Source organism: Peromyscus californicus, unplaced genomic scaffold (genome assembly GCF_007827085.1).
Source record: "Peromyscus californicus insignis strain IS unplaced genomic scaffold, ASM782708v3 Scaffold_7__1_contigs__length_154581171, whole genome shotgun sequence".
Taxonomy (NCBI): Eukaryota; Metazoa; Chordata; class Mammalia; order Rodentia; family Cricetidae; genus Peromyscus; species Peromyscus californicus.
The window spans coordinates 6861804-6874435 of NW_026294595.1; the positions used below are offsets into that span (position 1 = coordinate 6861804).

A 12632-nucleotide genomic window follows, 5' to 3' on the forward strand; every position below is an offset into this window, starting at 1 on the left:
TGAGAGGAGAAAGCTGCATAGTGTGACGCATTTGGGGACCTTGTATGAAAACAGAATGTTGGCTGTTTGTTTATTTTCGGGGGTTGAGAGCCAGGGCTGAAGGTTTGTTTGGACATGGGACTGCATCCCTAGGCAGTGCCTGTGCCTGGGCTCCAAGAGTTAACTGCTGCAAGCAGTGACGTTTGTCCTGATCTTTGCTCCTCTGCTCTTGAGCAACCTGATACTGTCGCTGCTGGGGCCTGTGCTCATTGGCTGCTGGCTGCACTTAGAGTGGGCGGGTTTTTTCTATTAAGTAAAAGGGCAGGACTTAAGCAGCCAGTGGCAGCTGAGGCAAGATATATCTTGTGCCACTTTCCTGGGAACCCCGGCCGGCATTTCCCACTCTTGACTTCTGCCGGCACTTGCTCACAGCGGTGGCTGAGCACCCGGTTTCACCAGCATGCTCTGCCTGTGCTTGTATGTGCCCATCATTGGGGAGGCCCAGGCGGAGTTCCAGTACTTTGAATCCAAGGGACTTCCCGCAGAGCTGAAGTCCATCTTCAAACTCAGTGTCTTTATCCCCTCGCAAGAGTTCTCCACCTACCGCCAATGGAAGCAGGTCTGTATGCTGAGCCAGTGTGGCGAGGGGCAGCAGGCAGGGACTAGCTTTGAGTGAACAGATGAATGGTACCTAGGCATGACTTCCCTGCCAAGAGGAAAGAATGTCTGAAATGTAGGTGTTTCCCCAGCCCTCTGGGGCTGTAGCCAGCATGTTATGTCATTGTCATGGGAATGACTGGTCTTCATGTAATTTCCAAGAAAGGCTGGACCAAGAGAGAAGGTGCTTGTAGGAGATGGAATCTTTGGCTGAGGTGGAGTCTCCTAAAATGTACAGGGTGTCAGCGAGGTCCAGGGCTGTCTCACTGCTTGGGCAGTTTCTATTGACTCTGGGGCTGAGGCTAGAAACACACTGGAGGAGGAGAGGCTACGATATGGAGGGCAGCATTCCTTCCTGGACTTTTAAATGCTTAAGTGCCCCAGGAAACAGGATGGCAGCCATGATCCTGGCCCTTGCGTGATGGGAAACTGAACCATGGCTTGGGGATTTTCTTTGCGTCACTAAATTCCATTCTGCCCCCCAGTGCTGATGTGTTGATTTGTGGATCGCAGAATGGAGACCCAAAGCAGGTGTGAGTGGTTGTAAAGGGGGGGGGAGCAAGTCTGCCTGTCCGCCCGTCCTCCCTTCCTTTATTTTATTTTAAGACAAGGTCTCTATGCGGCCCTGAGTGACCTAATATTCATAGAGATCTGTCTCTGGCTCCCTAGAGCTGGAATTAAAACCTTCTGCCACCACACTTAGCAGTTCTTTCTTCAGACAGGGTCTTGGTGTATAGTTCAGAATGGCCTCAAACTCTCAGCAGTCCTCCTGCCTCAGTCCCTCTAGTGCTAGGATTATCGGTATACACCACTGTGCCCACAGATACAGAGCGAGCTCTTTGAGAATGTTTTAAAATAGGGTATAGTTAGTGTAGTCGTGGGTGGTCTGTGTCACAAGACATCACCCCAGGACAGATTACTTTGGTGGCAGGCTATCTAGGGACCAGAGAGAGTGTTCTGTATGCCTCCTCCCTAAGTGACATATACCTTTTTCCTTCCTATTTGAAATCTGGGGTGGTGGCCCTTGAGTAAGAGCACAGATGTTGGCAAGAATTTACATAATCCCAGCTAGCAGATAAGACAAGTGCTCCATCAGTTCCACACGCCAATTTACCCCTCACATTGTTGGGTCCTAGGGATCTATGTCTGCCCTCCCCACTCCCCGAAATCAATGGCTAGAGTGCTAAGTAAGAGGGAAACCATGATGGCTACCTTTGGGAGTGTGAGCCAGCCAGTGGTCCATCAGTTTTTAAACCCTAGCTGGCTCAAAACACTTTGACTTAGCATGATGATTTTTGACGAGTGAATGGATTTGTCCATAAGAGTACCAAGGAATATTTTCCTTGGGAGATTCTCTTGTTTTTGATTCAAAGTGCCTTCTCCAAATAATTAAATAACGTAATTAAAAAGCCTCCTCCCCCCCCTCCCTCACCCCAGTGACAGAGTCTCATTCTATAGCTCTGGCTGGCCTAGAACTGCCTATGTAGACCATCCTGGCTTTGAATTCACAGAGGTCCACCTGCCTCTGTCTCTGGAATGCTGGGATTAAAGGCACATACCACCACTCTTGGCTAAATGTAATTAAAAAACAAAACAAAAAACAAAGTGCCACTGAGGTGGAATGCACATGACAACCCTGGCCATGGCCTCCTGTGAATGCCATCTCTAACTGCTGTTTCTTTCTTTGTAACATGTGGGAAAGGATAGGCTGTACCTCTTAGAGCAAGCTGCTGGAGAGGCCTCAGTAAAGCTTTTCACATACCCCATGCCCTGTCTTGGGGGGAAGTGCCCAGCTGCTTTGCATCCAGCTGCTGTTACAGCTGCCAAGCAAAGCTACCTAAGACAGGTGCTACCAAGGATCAGGGTCACTTAAAGCCTTAGTTCACTGAACTAGTAAAGCTGCCCTGGCCTTCAGCGCCTGGTTGGGAATCTGGAGTTGGATATATCTGATGTCTCTGAAACCAAAGACTGGACTTGCAGTGCCATCGTGAGCCCAAGAATAGTTGCCCTTGGCTCCTCCTGTCTCTGCAGCCTCCAGAGTATTCCCTGGCAACGTTTCTGCCAAGTAGGCATTGTTTGCACCTTTACCCTGGTCACCAAATTGTTACTGGACTAGTGCCACCACAGGGGATAGGGCAAGTAGCAGAGCTCCTAAGGGGATCTGTCCCAGGGACAGTCCTGCAGGGGAGCCAAGCCGCTGATCGTGGCTGTATAACAAGCTGGACTTGGGGATGCTTGGAAAGAACAAGCACCAGGCTGCCCTGCTGGTCTCTCTGAGGGCTTCCTCAAGGGAGCACTTCTCTACACCCAAGCAGGGTGGACCCTTGCTTGGTTTCTGAATAGGAACCTAAGCAGTGACTCTGCTGTGGGTAAAATTGACGTGATGGGTTCCCATGGGCTGGTATATCCTTAGCAATAGGACATCTTGGGTCCCTGTGGAGAGCAGTTATTTCCCCATTGTGACAAGAGGCTAGTGAGCCAAAACTCAAGTTTTTACATTGGTTTTCTAGAAAATTGTGCAAGCTGGTGACAAGGACCTTGATGGGCAACTGGACTTTGAAGAGTTCGTACATTACCTCCAAGATCACGAGAAAAAGCTGAGGCTGGTGTTCAAGAGTCTAGACAAAAAGAATGATGGTGAGTTTGGCTTGTAGCTCCCCTGCTGGGCAGACCTCTGACTTACAAAGTGCCAGACCCTGCTCATGGCCCTTGTTGTTACAGGGCGAATCGATGCTCAAGAGATCATGCAGTCCCTGCGGGACCTGGGTGTCAAGATCTCTGAACAGCAGGCAGAGAAGATTCTTAAGAGGTGAGTGTGGGTGAGCTCCGTTCTCTAGGATGTTTTAATGACTTTTGGTCTAATCCACGTGCTGTTCATGTTAACCTGCTGCCCTGAGACTGGTCCTGTGAGTTGGAAGGATGAATAAGCCCCTTCCCAAAGCAAGCTTCTCCTGAGGTTTGCAGCCCTACTCTAAGACTCACAAATCTGGAATTAGCCCATTTGCCAGTGACCCTTAAAATGACAAGCTGAGTTGTAGGCATTTCATGTTGGTGAGAAGTGTCCCTGGAACACTTTCTCTGCCTGTCCTTGAGTTGGATTGCTGCTAGTGGCTTGTTCTTCACTCTGTAGCCACATATGCTGGCCAGAAAGATGGCTCACTCGTGGGCCGAGGGCTTCCGGAAAGCTCTTCCACCAGGACAGTTTGTACCTGGCTGTACTCAGAGCCGGCTGACCGCAGGGACAGCAGCCCCTGGAGCCCACTTCTGCCCCTCACTAAAGGTTTCGTCCTCATGCTGTGCTGCCCCAGTGTCCTTGGGAGTGTGCTTGCTTTACTAACCTGCTCAGAGCATTTATTTGTCTTGTTTCTCCTCTCTCCTTTGCATCCTCCTTTGTCTGTCTGTCAGAATACGAACGGGCCACTTCTGGGGCCCTGTCACCTAGTAAGTATCTGTGTCACCCTGTGACTGCCTCCCTCCCTGATCAGAATGGGGTTCTTGTGGGCCAGCATGTCTCCATTTTGTAGAAAATGGGGTACTGAGCCACCTTAGCCTTTCTCATGGGCACATGGTGCCTGTGGTTTCCTCAGTGGCCACGGCACCTACCTTCATCCCGTGGTGGGGCACACGTTTGGCAGACGGGGTGTGACACACGGGAGTAACCATGCTTCTGCCTTACAGCATGGATAAGAATGGCACGATGACCATCGACTGGAATGAGTGGAGGGACTACCATCTCCTGCACCCCGTGGAGAATATCCCGGAGATCATCCTGTACTGGAAGCACTCAACGGTGAGGCCACACACCCCACCGTCCACTCAGGCAGCCATCTTTGACTGGTATCAGTGATTCCTTCCTCAGCCAGGCCTGAGCCAGGAGATGTTGTCCCCCTTTGCCAAAATATGGCTATATGTTCCTCTTCTTTCCACACTGACCAGCCTGAACAGCATGACTATTCCCTTGGCCCTTCACTGGGAACGCCTTCCTGTTCCCAGTGCCGCTGCTTCCCCCAGAAGCATACAGTCTGTCCTCCTTAGGATGGGCGAAGAGACCTTGCTATAGATACCTCCGCCTTCCCTGGGTTTCTTTTTTAGTATCATTTCTCTCTATGGCAAAAATAGCATGTCCTAGCTGAGACAGAGAAGCCTCATGAGGTAAAGGGCAGCCTGGGCTACAGAGTTAGACTCTGGCTTTTTGGTTTTTGTTTTTAATAAGCATGCCCTTTAGGGGCCTACATACTGTTTTTTTTTTTTTTCCACTCAGTTAGCAAGGTTCCCCATTCAGGAATGCAGATGTGGTTCCACAGTTAGAAATATCATTCTGGGGCTGGAGAGATGGCTCAGCGGTTAAGAGCACTGGCTGTTCTTCCAGAGGTCCTGAGTTCAATTCCCAGCAACCACATGGTGGCTCACAACCATCTGTAATGAGATCTGGTGCCCTCTTCTGGCCTGCAGTCGTACACGCAGGCAGAACATTGTATACATAATTGATAAATAAATCTTTTAAAAAAAAAAAAAAAAAAAAAAAAAGAAATATCATTCTGACTTAACCCCTACTCCTGTTTGTCCACCCTGCTCCCACAGTACCAGGTCAGGGCTTCTTGGGTGAAAGTAAGTGGCTGACTCTACAGCTTAGAACAGCTGGCCTGCCTCTGGCCTGCAGCCCAGAGGTCAGCAGAGCTGACCAGGACCAGTTCCAGAGAGACGGCATTACGCAGGCAGCACAGCAGTTTGCTTGCTGAGGCCTTGCATAACATTCTGTCCTGCCCGCAATCTGGTTCCGTCCGCATCAGGTTACAAGGTTTATACCCATCCTTGATCCTTGTGGCCCACCCCTGCAGTCCTTGCCGCAAGCTGCAGGAGCCGCCTTAGGAGGGCAGCCCAGCAGTTTTGTAACGCTCTCCCCTCCAATCATTACCTGCTCCTCTCTAGACAAGGTCAAGAGCTGCAGCCACTGTCAGCAAAGGGCAAGAGTTCCAGTGAGTTTTCAGTGCCTCTTATCCTCACCATTTGTGTGGCCACTTGAGGGATGGAAGGCAGTGACCATCGCTGGGCTAGCAGCTTGGCCACAGATGTCCTGAGTAAAGCTGGTTGTGTCTCTGCTTGTCTTTCCCACAGATCTTCGATGTTGGTGAGAATCTGACAGTCCCAGATGAGTTCACAGTGGAAGAGAGGCAGACAGGGATGTGGTGGAGGCACCTGGTGGCCGGAGGTGGGGCAGGGGCAGTTTCCAGAACCTGCACTGCCCCGCTAGACAGACTGAAGGTGCTTATGCAGGTGAGCAGGAAAGTGGGCAGATTCCTACCCATGGTTCATTGGTGGCTCAGCTTCCCCTCCCTCCCTCAGCTGGGACCCTGCTTTAAAAACTCAAATTTCCCACCCCAGCTAATGGCGTTAATGCTTTGCAGGCACCAGTAGATCCAGGCCTAGGTGACCTTTGCATTTAGCTGGTCTAATTTTATATGAGAAACCTAAGCTGTGCATCACCTTACATGGGCTTGTTACTTGGAGTGTGCCAGGACCTAAATTCCTTAAGCACATCTCAGGATGGATAGGGTACCTCATGGATGGTAGGGTGAACAGAACCTTTCATGACCCAGAGGCCATCAGGTAGCAGTACCTCTACCTTCCCTGGGCATGCAGCTCCACGTCAACAGGGCAGAGATAAGCTTGTCTGATGTCAGGGGAAGCATTGTGAAATGACCCACATGTGGACACTCATGGACTTTGGTGTCTGTCTGCAGTGACCAGTTACCTCATTTTGCTTCTCTCTGGCACTTCTTGTGCCAGGAGGCCTGCCCAGAAACAGCACATCCCCTAGAAGACCCCTGGGCAGACTAAAGGTGCTCATGCAGATGAGCGGGAAGTCGATTTTTACCCATGGTTTGTTGGTGACGCAGCTTCCCCTGGCTTCCTCAGCCGGGGCCCTGCTTTAAAAGCCCAAACTTCCCATGCAGCTAATGGAGTTGGAGTTAATACTTTGCAGGCACCACCCCATTCCCCTTGGCATAAGTTAAGTGGGATCTCCCCCTGTCTTCCAGAAAGAGACAGAAGCAAAGGACTTAGAAGAGCTTTAGGCTTAATCTCGCTTGGGCTGGCCCCTCCTCCCAGCACCGTGGCCTTGAGCAGCCATTCCTCCTCCCAGAGCCTCTGAGAGAACAGAAACTTGAACAGTTCCCTCTTACTCTTGGTTTTTTTGTTTGTCAAAAATAATAATACTAAAACAAAAACATCCAGCCATGCCTGCTGAATCCTCAGGATGCTAAGTTATTCTTCAAATTGCTCAGAGGGAAGAGCCTTCCTGTGTTCTGAAAACGCCAGGCTTCTCCCAAGGTGGACAGTGGCAGCCCTCAATCCTGCTGAGTGCCTCTCATCTCCTCTCCCCCTCAGGTCCATGCCTCCCGCAGCAACAATATGTGCATCATAGGCGGATTCACACAGATGATTCGAGAAGGGGGCACCAAGTCTCTCTGGCGGGGCAATGGCATCAACGTCCTCAAAATTGCCCCTGAGTCAGCCATCAAATTCATGGCATATGAGCAGGTGAGGACCTGGGACAGGGTTGCCAGGTAGTAGCTGCTCATGTGGTATCTGCTGGACTGAGGTCCCTGAAGCTAGAGCCAATACTTGTACCCAAAGGACAGCAAGATAGGTAGGAGGCTTGGGGATGACACCAGCTCTTCTACCACTCCCTTCCATCTGGGGCCAGCAAAAAGTAGCTTCAGGGTCACAGGTTTCATCCATAGCTGACTGGCCATGAGAGGAAGGGCAGGGCCAGGAGAGGTGCTGTGGGCCCTCGGTGCATCCCTTTGTGTTTTCCTGTTTCAGATGAAGCGCCTTGTCGGGAGTGATCAGGAGACACTGAGGATCCATGAAAGGCTTGTGGCAGGCTCCTTGGCTGGGGCCATTGCCCAGAGTAGTATCTACCCAATGGAGGTAAGGGTCACCTGGGTCCTGGAGTGGGCAGTACACATGGGACACAGAGAGGAATGGGCTATGCTCATGCTTTTTGTCACTCTCATTGTAGGTTCTGAAGACCCGGATGGCCCTGCGGAAGACAGGCCAGTACTCGGGCATGCTGGACTGTGCCAGGAGGATCTTGGCTAAAGAGGGTGTAGCTGCCTTCTACAAGGGCTACATCCCCAACATGCTGGGGATCATTCCCTATGCTGGCATCGACCTAGCTGTCTATGAGGTGAGGCCCTATTAGGCATAGGCCCTGGGACCAGAGAGGGAAATTCAGCACCTGCCCGGTCCGGTACCCACAGCCTCCTGATGGAGATGCTTAGATGAAAGATAGCAGTCAGCTGTTCACTGCAATGGTCTCCCATCACCCACACCTCTGGCACAGCGAGTATGAACTCTGACCCAGGTTCTGTACCCTCTAAGGGTCCAGAGGTTCAGCAGGCAGATCCCAGAACTCAGTGACTATTGGGGGCTCAGAGATCTCTTCAGACTCCATACCACAGAGGCCAGGTGCTCTGTATGGGAACATAGTGCTCCCTCTACCCGCGTCCTGATCCCTGTCCTAGCCAAGAACCCCAAGTGACAGCGGATGCAAAAGGCTCTGGCCAAGTGGATCAGTTCACATTGGCTTCTCAAATCCCACGTGCTAGGAAAGAGCTTTCCTGTGGATCCAGTAACTGCCCTACCCGCAGCATGTCCCCCACACTGGCTCTTTAAGGCTCACGTCTGTTTGCCTCTAGACGCTGAAGAACACCTGGCTGCAGCGCTATGCAGTGAACAGTGCAGACCCTGGTGTGTTCGTTCTCCTGGCCTGCGGCACTATTTCCAGTACCTGTGGCCAGCTGGCCAGCTACCCACTGGCCTTGGTCAGGACCCGGATGCAGGCACAAGGTAAGGCTGGGCCTGTGTTGACTTCATGTCCCTAATAGTTGGGATGGCTGACAGATGGCGTCTGACCAGTGGCCTCTCTCCCACAGCCTCCATTGAGGGCGCACCTGAGGTAACCATGAGCAGCCTCTTCAAACAGATTCTGCGGACTGAGGGGGCCTTTGGGCTATACCGGGGGCTGGCCCCCAACTTCATGAAGGTGATTCCGGCTGTGAGCATCAGCTACGTGGTATACGAGAACCTGAAGATCACTCTGGGCGTGCAGTCTCGGTGACGGGAGGGTGGCGGACTTGGTGATCCTGGGCTACAGCCCAGGATGTGCAGCCATCTCATTCTGTGAATGTGCCAACACTAAGCTGACTTACCCAAGCTGTGAAACCCAGGATGCCACAGGGGAGGGGCAGGGACTGGCAAGCTCTAGGCTGGTCCTGCTGACCTGGCAGACCCTTATGTCCCTTCCAAGGAAGACCTGTGGACATTCCTTGGAGTCCAGAGGTCAGTAGGATGTGGGCTCCTGCACCTAGAGACAGGACGTTTTCTGCAGTGCCTGCCAGAGAGTGAGCTTGGAGGCCAGCTTAGCTCTTCCATCTCGTCCACGCAGCCAGCCGTCAGCCACCCTCCCTGTGGTCCAAAGAGCATTCCTGTGCCCCTCATGTCTTTCCCATGGATGTGCTGTGGTAGGAAGTGGGCCTGTCCCACTTCTTGTCCCTCTCCCTCAGTGCTGCTCCTCCAAACCTGTGTCCCAGGCTGCAGCATCCTGTGGACCTGTGGTACGGGAAGCTGAAGAAGTACCCTACATCCTGGCCTCTTCTGAGCTCGCCAGCAAGGCTGCCTGGATGTGCCCGGGTACTCAGGCACTGGCTGCCTGGCACCATGGTGCATGGCTTTGCTGAAAGCTAGTCTAGACCTGGATCCCAGAGGATTTGTGCTGCCTGCATGGGCCTCATGTCCTCTGATCTGTCCCTAATCCCTGTCAGGACTGGCACCACACTTACTGTTCCATTGTGTGGTGTGAGGGTGGGGCAGGGCATCTGCTCTTTGTGTGCTGTCCTGATGAGAAGGAAAACATGCTGAAGGCCTTAATTATGTCTTACTGGGAAAAGGATTCGGTTCAGAAGGACAAGCTGGACACTGCGCATGTGCCGCACTTGAGAGACAGCAGGAAGGGGGTGAAGGGGGTGCGGAGGGAAGTGGTCTGGCTGCTTTAAAGTCTGTTCAAAGGTCCTGTGGGCCGAGTGGGACCAGCCTCACATTCCACACGGCGTATCACACTGCTTGGAGCCTATTTATTTTGTATTTATTTGAACAGAGTTATGTCCTAACTATTTTTATAGATTTGTTTAATTAATAGCCTGTCATTGTCAAGTTCATTTTTTATTCATATTTATGTTCATGATTGAGTGTACCTTCCCATTACCACCTGGTGGGGGGTGGGGAGACGAGATGGGGGAAAAGTGGCCACAGAGTGACCTTACCTGCTACCTACACAGACAGTATGTCTGTCCAAAGAAATTCCTCTCCCAACTGGAAACAGAAGGAAAGGCACAAGGGAGGACCCTTGCTGTGGAGAGTATCCCCTGGTGGGCCGGGTAGGGTAGCGGGAAAGGTGGCGTTTACCGTCCTTTCCTGGACTGAGAATGTCTTTGTTTTGCCCTTTTGGAATGGCAAGGCAGTGGGTGCTTCACTGGGAACTTGGTACACAGGCGAGGACTAAAAGGCCAGGTGGCCTGCCCCCCAACCTCTGACCCGGGCTCCCTCCTGGCCCATGGCTGCCCTTGCTCAATGAGCAGTCAGCTGGCCACTTGGCAATTGTGCCTCCATTGTCCCAGGACAGCCTGATGAGAAAAATCCAAATAGGATGCAAAGATCAATGCAAAAATCACCGTTCTGCATACTCTATCGCTGTAACTGGAGTTGTCAAAGGCAAGCAGCCTTCTAATAAAGTTGCTTCAATGTGACAGTGGAGTCAGGAATTTTCTGCTCTGGCCTTGGGGGTTGGGGGGCATCTACATTTCCCTTATCCATCGCCTACATACTTACACCTCAGCTTCGAGAGCACGTGGTCTTTAGTGGGTGTTGGTTAGCTGTGGGGTTGTTCCATCTGTGGCATGGGCCTCCCCTTCCTCAGGGAGCGTGTTCTTCACATGGTCTCCAGGCACCACAGGCTGCTTTTGCCTAGGCCTCCCGGGTGCTAGAGGCCGGTCAGCTAGACCTTTCTCTGTCACACCTACTCAGCCTGTCTCCTCAGAGCTTTGTTAGAGGGCTCGCTCTTTGTGCAAGCTCACCATCTCCACTGGAGCAGTTGATGGGCATTGAAGTGTCACATGTCAAAGGCTGGGTCCTGGCTTTCCTCCCAGATCTGCTTCTCCCTCTTTGTTACCCTGGCAAAGGGTGGCTCCATTCTTCTAGGGACTTAAGTAAAGACCTACTTCCTTCCCATCCTCTCCTTCAAGGCTAGGCCATCGGAGTACACCATCTACCTTCAGGTCCATGTGGGGCCCCACTGCTCACCACAGCCACCCTGCTGCCTGATCGCCTCTCACCTTGATTCTCGACAAAACTCTTCTGTATGTCTGTCTTCCCGCTCCCCTCCATTTTTTCTGAGTGACCTACATACCTGAGTGATTCCCAGACCGAAAACCTTCAACTCTGGTTCCCGTCGCCCAAAACCTCCCATCAAGGCGACAAGCCACAGGCTGGGAGGAACCAGTGTGGTACACCCTGTAACTCAAGATGAGGATCCAATTTAAAAATGACACTTAGGGACTACAGAAATGGCTCAGAGGGCAGACTCAGCAGGCAAACTGGGCAGCCATCAAGCCTAGTGACCTGATTTCGGTCCCTAGCATCCACAGGTGGGGGAAACCAACCCCCTCAAGTTGTCCTCTGACCTCCACATGCACACCAACACAGAAACCCGCAAAATGAATTCATGAAAGTGATTACAGCCTAGGGAGATGGCTCGGGGCCTGAGAGCACGTTCCGGCACCAGAGGGCCGGCTTCCTGTGGGTCCTGCACACGTGTGGCATACACGCACAAACATGCTATGTAAATAAAAATCCTTTTTTTTTTTTTTACTTAAAAATGACAGCTGGGCATGGTGGCACATGCCTTTAGTCCCAGCACTCAGGAGGCAGAGGCAGGTGGATCTCTGAGTTCAAGGCCAGCCTGGTCTACAAATTGGTTACAGGACAGCAAGAGAGAAACCCTATCTTAGAAAAAAAAAAAAAAAAAAGATATCCTACAGGTCGACGAGATGGCTCATTAGGAAAGGCACTTGCTGCCAGGCTTGAGGACCTGAGCCCCACGTGGTAGGAGAGAACTGATGTGCTGAAGTTACCCTGTGACCTTCACATGTATACTGTGGTTAACACATGCACCCACACAAATCTATTTTCTTTACAGGAGCGGGTGGAAGCATGACAAAGGGCCCTGTTGTGTGAGTTGTCAGGAAAGAGAGGGGTGCCAGCATGGACTCGAGCATTAAAATGACCATTTGAAGGGACCACATCCAGGTTTGCTGAGAATCTGGAGCAGATACCTCCAGGGCAAGAAAGGTCAAGTGTAACCATTGGGAAACCTTTTGTTAACAACAGTACTAGAGTGAAGTGAATCCGGTATTTCCCTTGTGAATCGGCAGATCTATCCCCAAGTACGTACCTGCTTCCAGCTGAATGAAAACATACCTGCGTAACTTGTGCTGGCATGGTGGCTCACACCTTTAATCCCAGCACTCAGGAGGCAGAGACAGGTGGATCTCTGAGTTTCAGGACAGCCAGGGCTGCACAGAGAAACCCTGTCTTGAAAAACCAAAAATAAGAGACTCGAGATGGCTCTTTGGTTAAGATCACTGACCCCACAGGCAGGGTCCCAAGAAGCCATGAAACTTGTCTTCTGTGTTCCCTGGCTCAGCTGGTGCTGGGCCTCAGTGCTAGAGAGGAGACACATAAAGTGTCTTGACTCCAAGGGTCCCTGTGTTGGAGTAGTGCCTAGTTTGGTGTGTGTGTGTGTGATATTTTTATTTCTTTTGTTTTGTTTGAGACAGTCTTGCTACATAGCACAGAGCTGACCTTGAACTCAGAGTCCATCCTCCTTCCTCCAGCTTCCAACTGCTGGGATTGTAAACTTATGCCTCCAGTTTTCT

The 12632-nt window shown here is 51.5% G+C and overlaps 1 protein-coding gene across 7 annotated transcripts in view; it reads left to right on the plus strand.

The window, feature by feature from the left end:
- Positions 1–10445, plus strand: part of Slc25a25 (solute carrier family 25 member 25) — a 35557-nt gene extending 25112 nt beyond the window's left edge. For 3 of the 7 annotated variants that reach the window (XM_052723879.1, XM_052723885.1, XM_052723881.1), the window contains exons 2-11: positions 3147–3273; positions 3358–3445; positions 4042–4077; positions 4315–4426; positions 5752–5910; positions 7024–7176; positions 7462–7569; positions 7661–7828; positions 8340–8490; positions 8577–10445. In XM_052723879.1, the coding sequence (XP_052579839.1) occupies positions 3147–3273; positions 3358–3445; positions 4042–4077; positions 4315–4426; positions 5752–5910; positions 7024–7176; positions 7462–7569; positions 7661–7828; positions 8340–8490; positions 8577–8761 (1287 nt within the window). In that variant the 3' untranslated portion in view covers positions 8762–10445. Of the gene's footprint in view, positions 1–347; positions 599–3146; positions 3274–3357; positions 3446–4041; positions 4078–4314; positions 4427–5751; positions 5911–7023; positions 7177–7461; positions 7570–7660; positions 7829–8339; positions 8491–8576 lie in introns of those variants that run through there. The other 4 variants (XM_052723880.1, XM_052723882.1, XM_052723883.1 and 1 more) reach the window with 3 other exon arrangements.
- The last annotated feature ends 2187 nt before the right edge of the window (positions 10446–12632 follow it).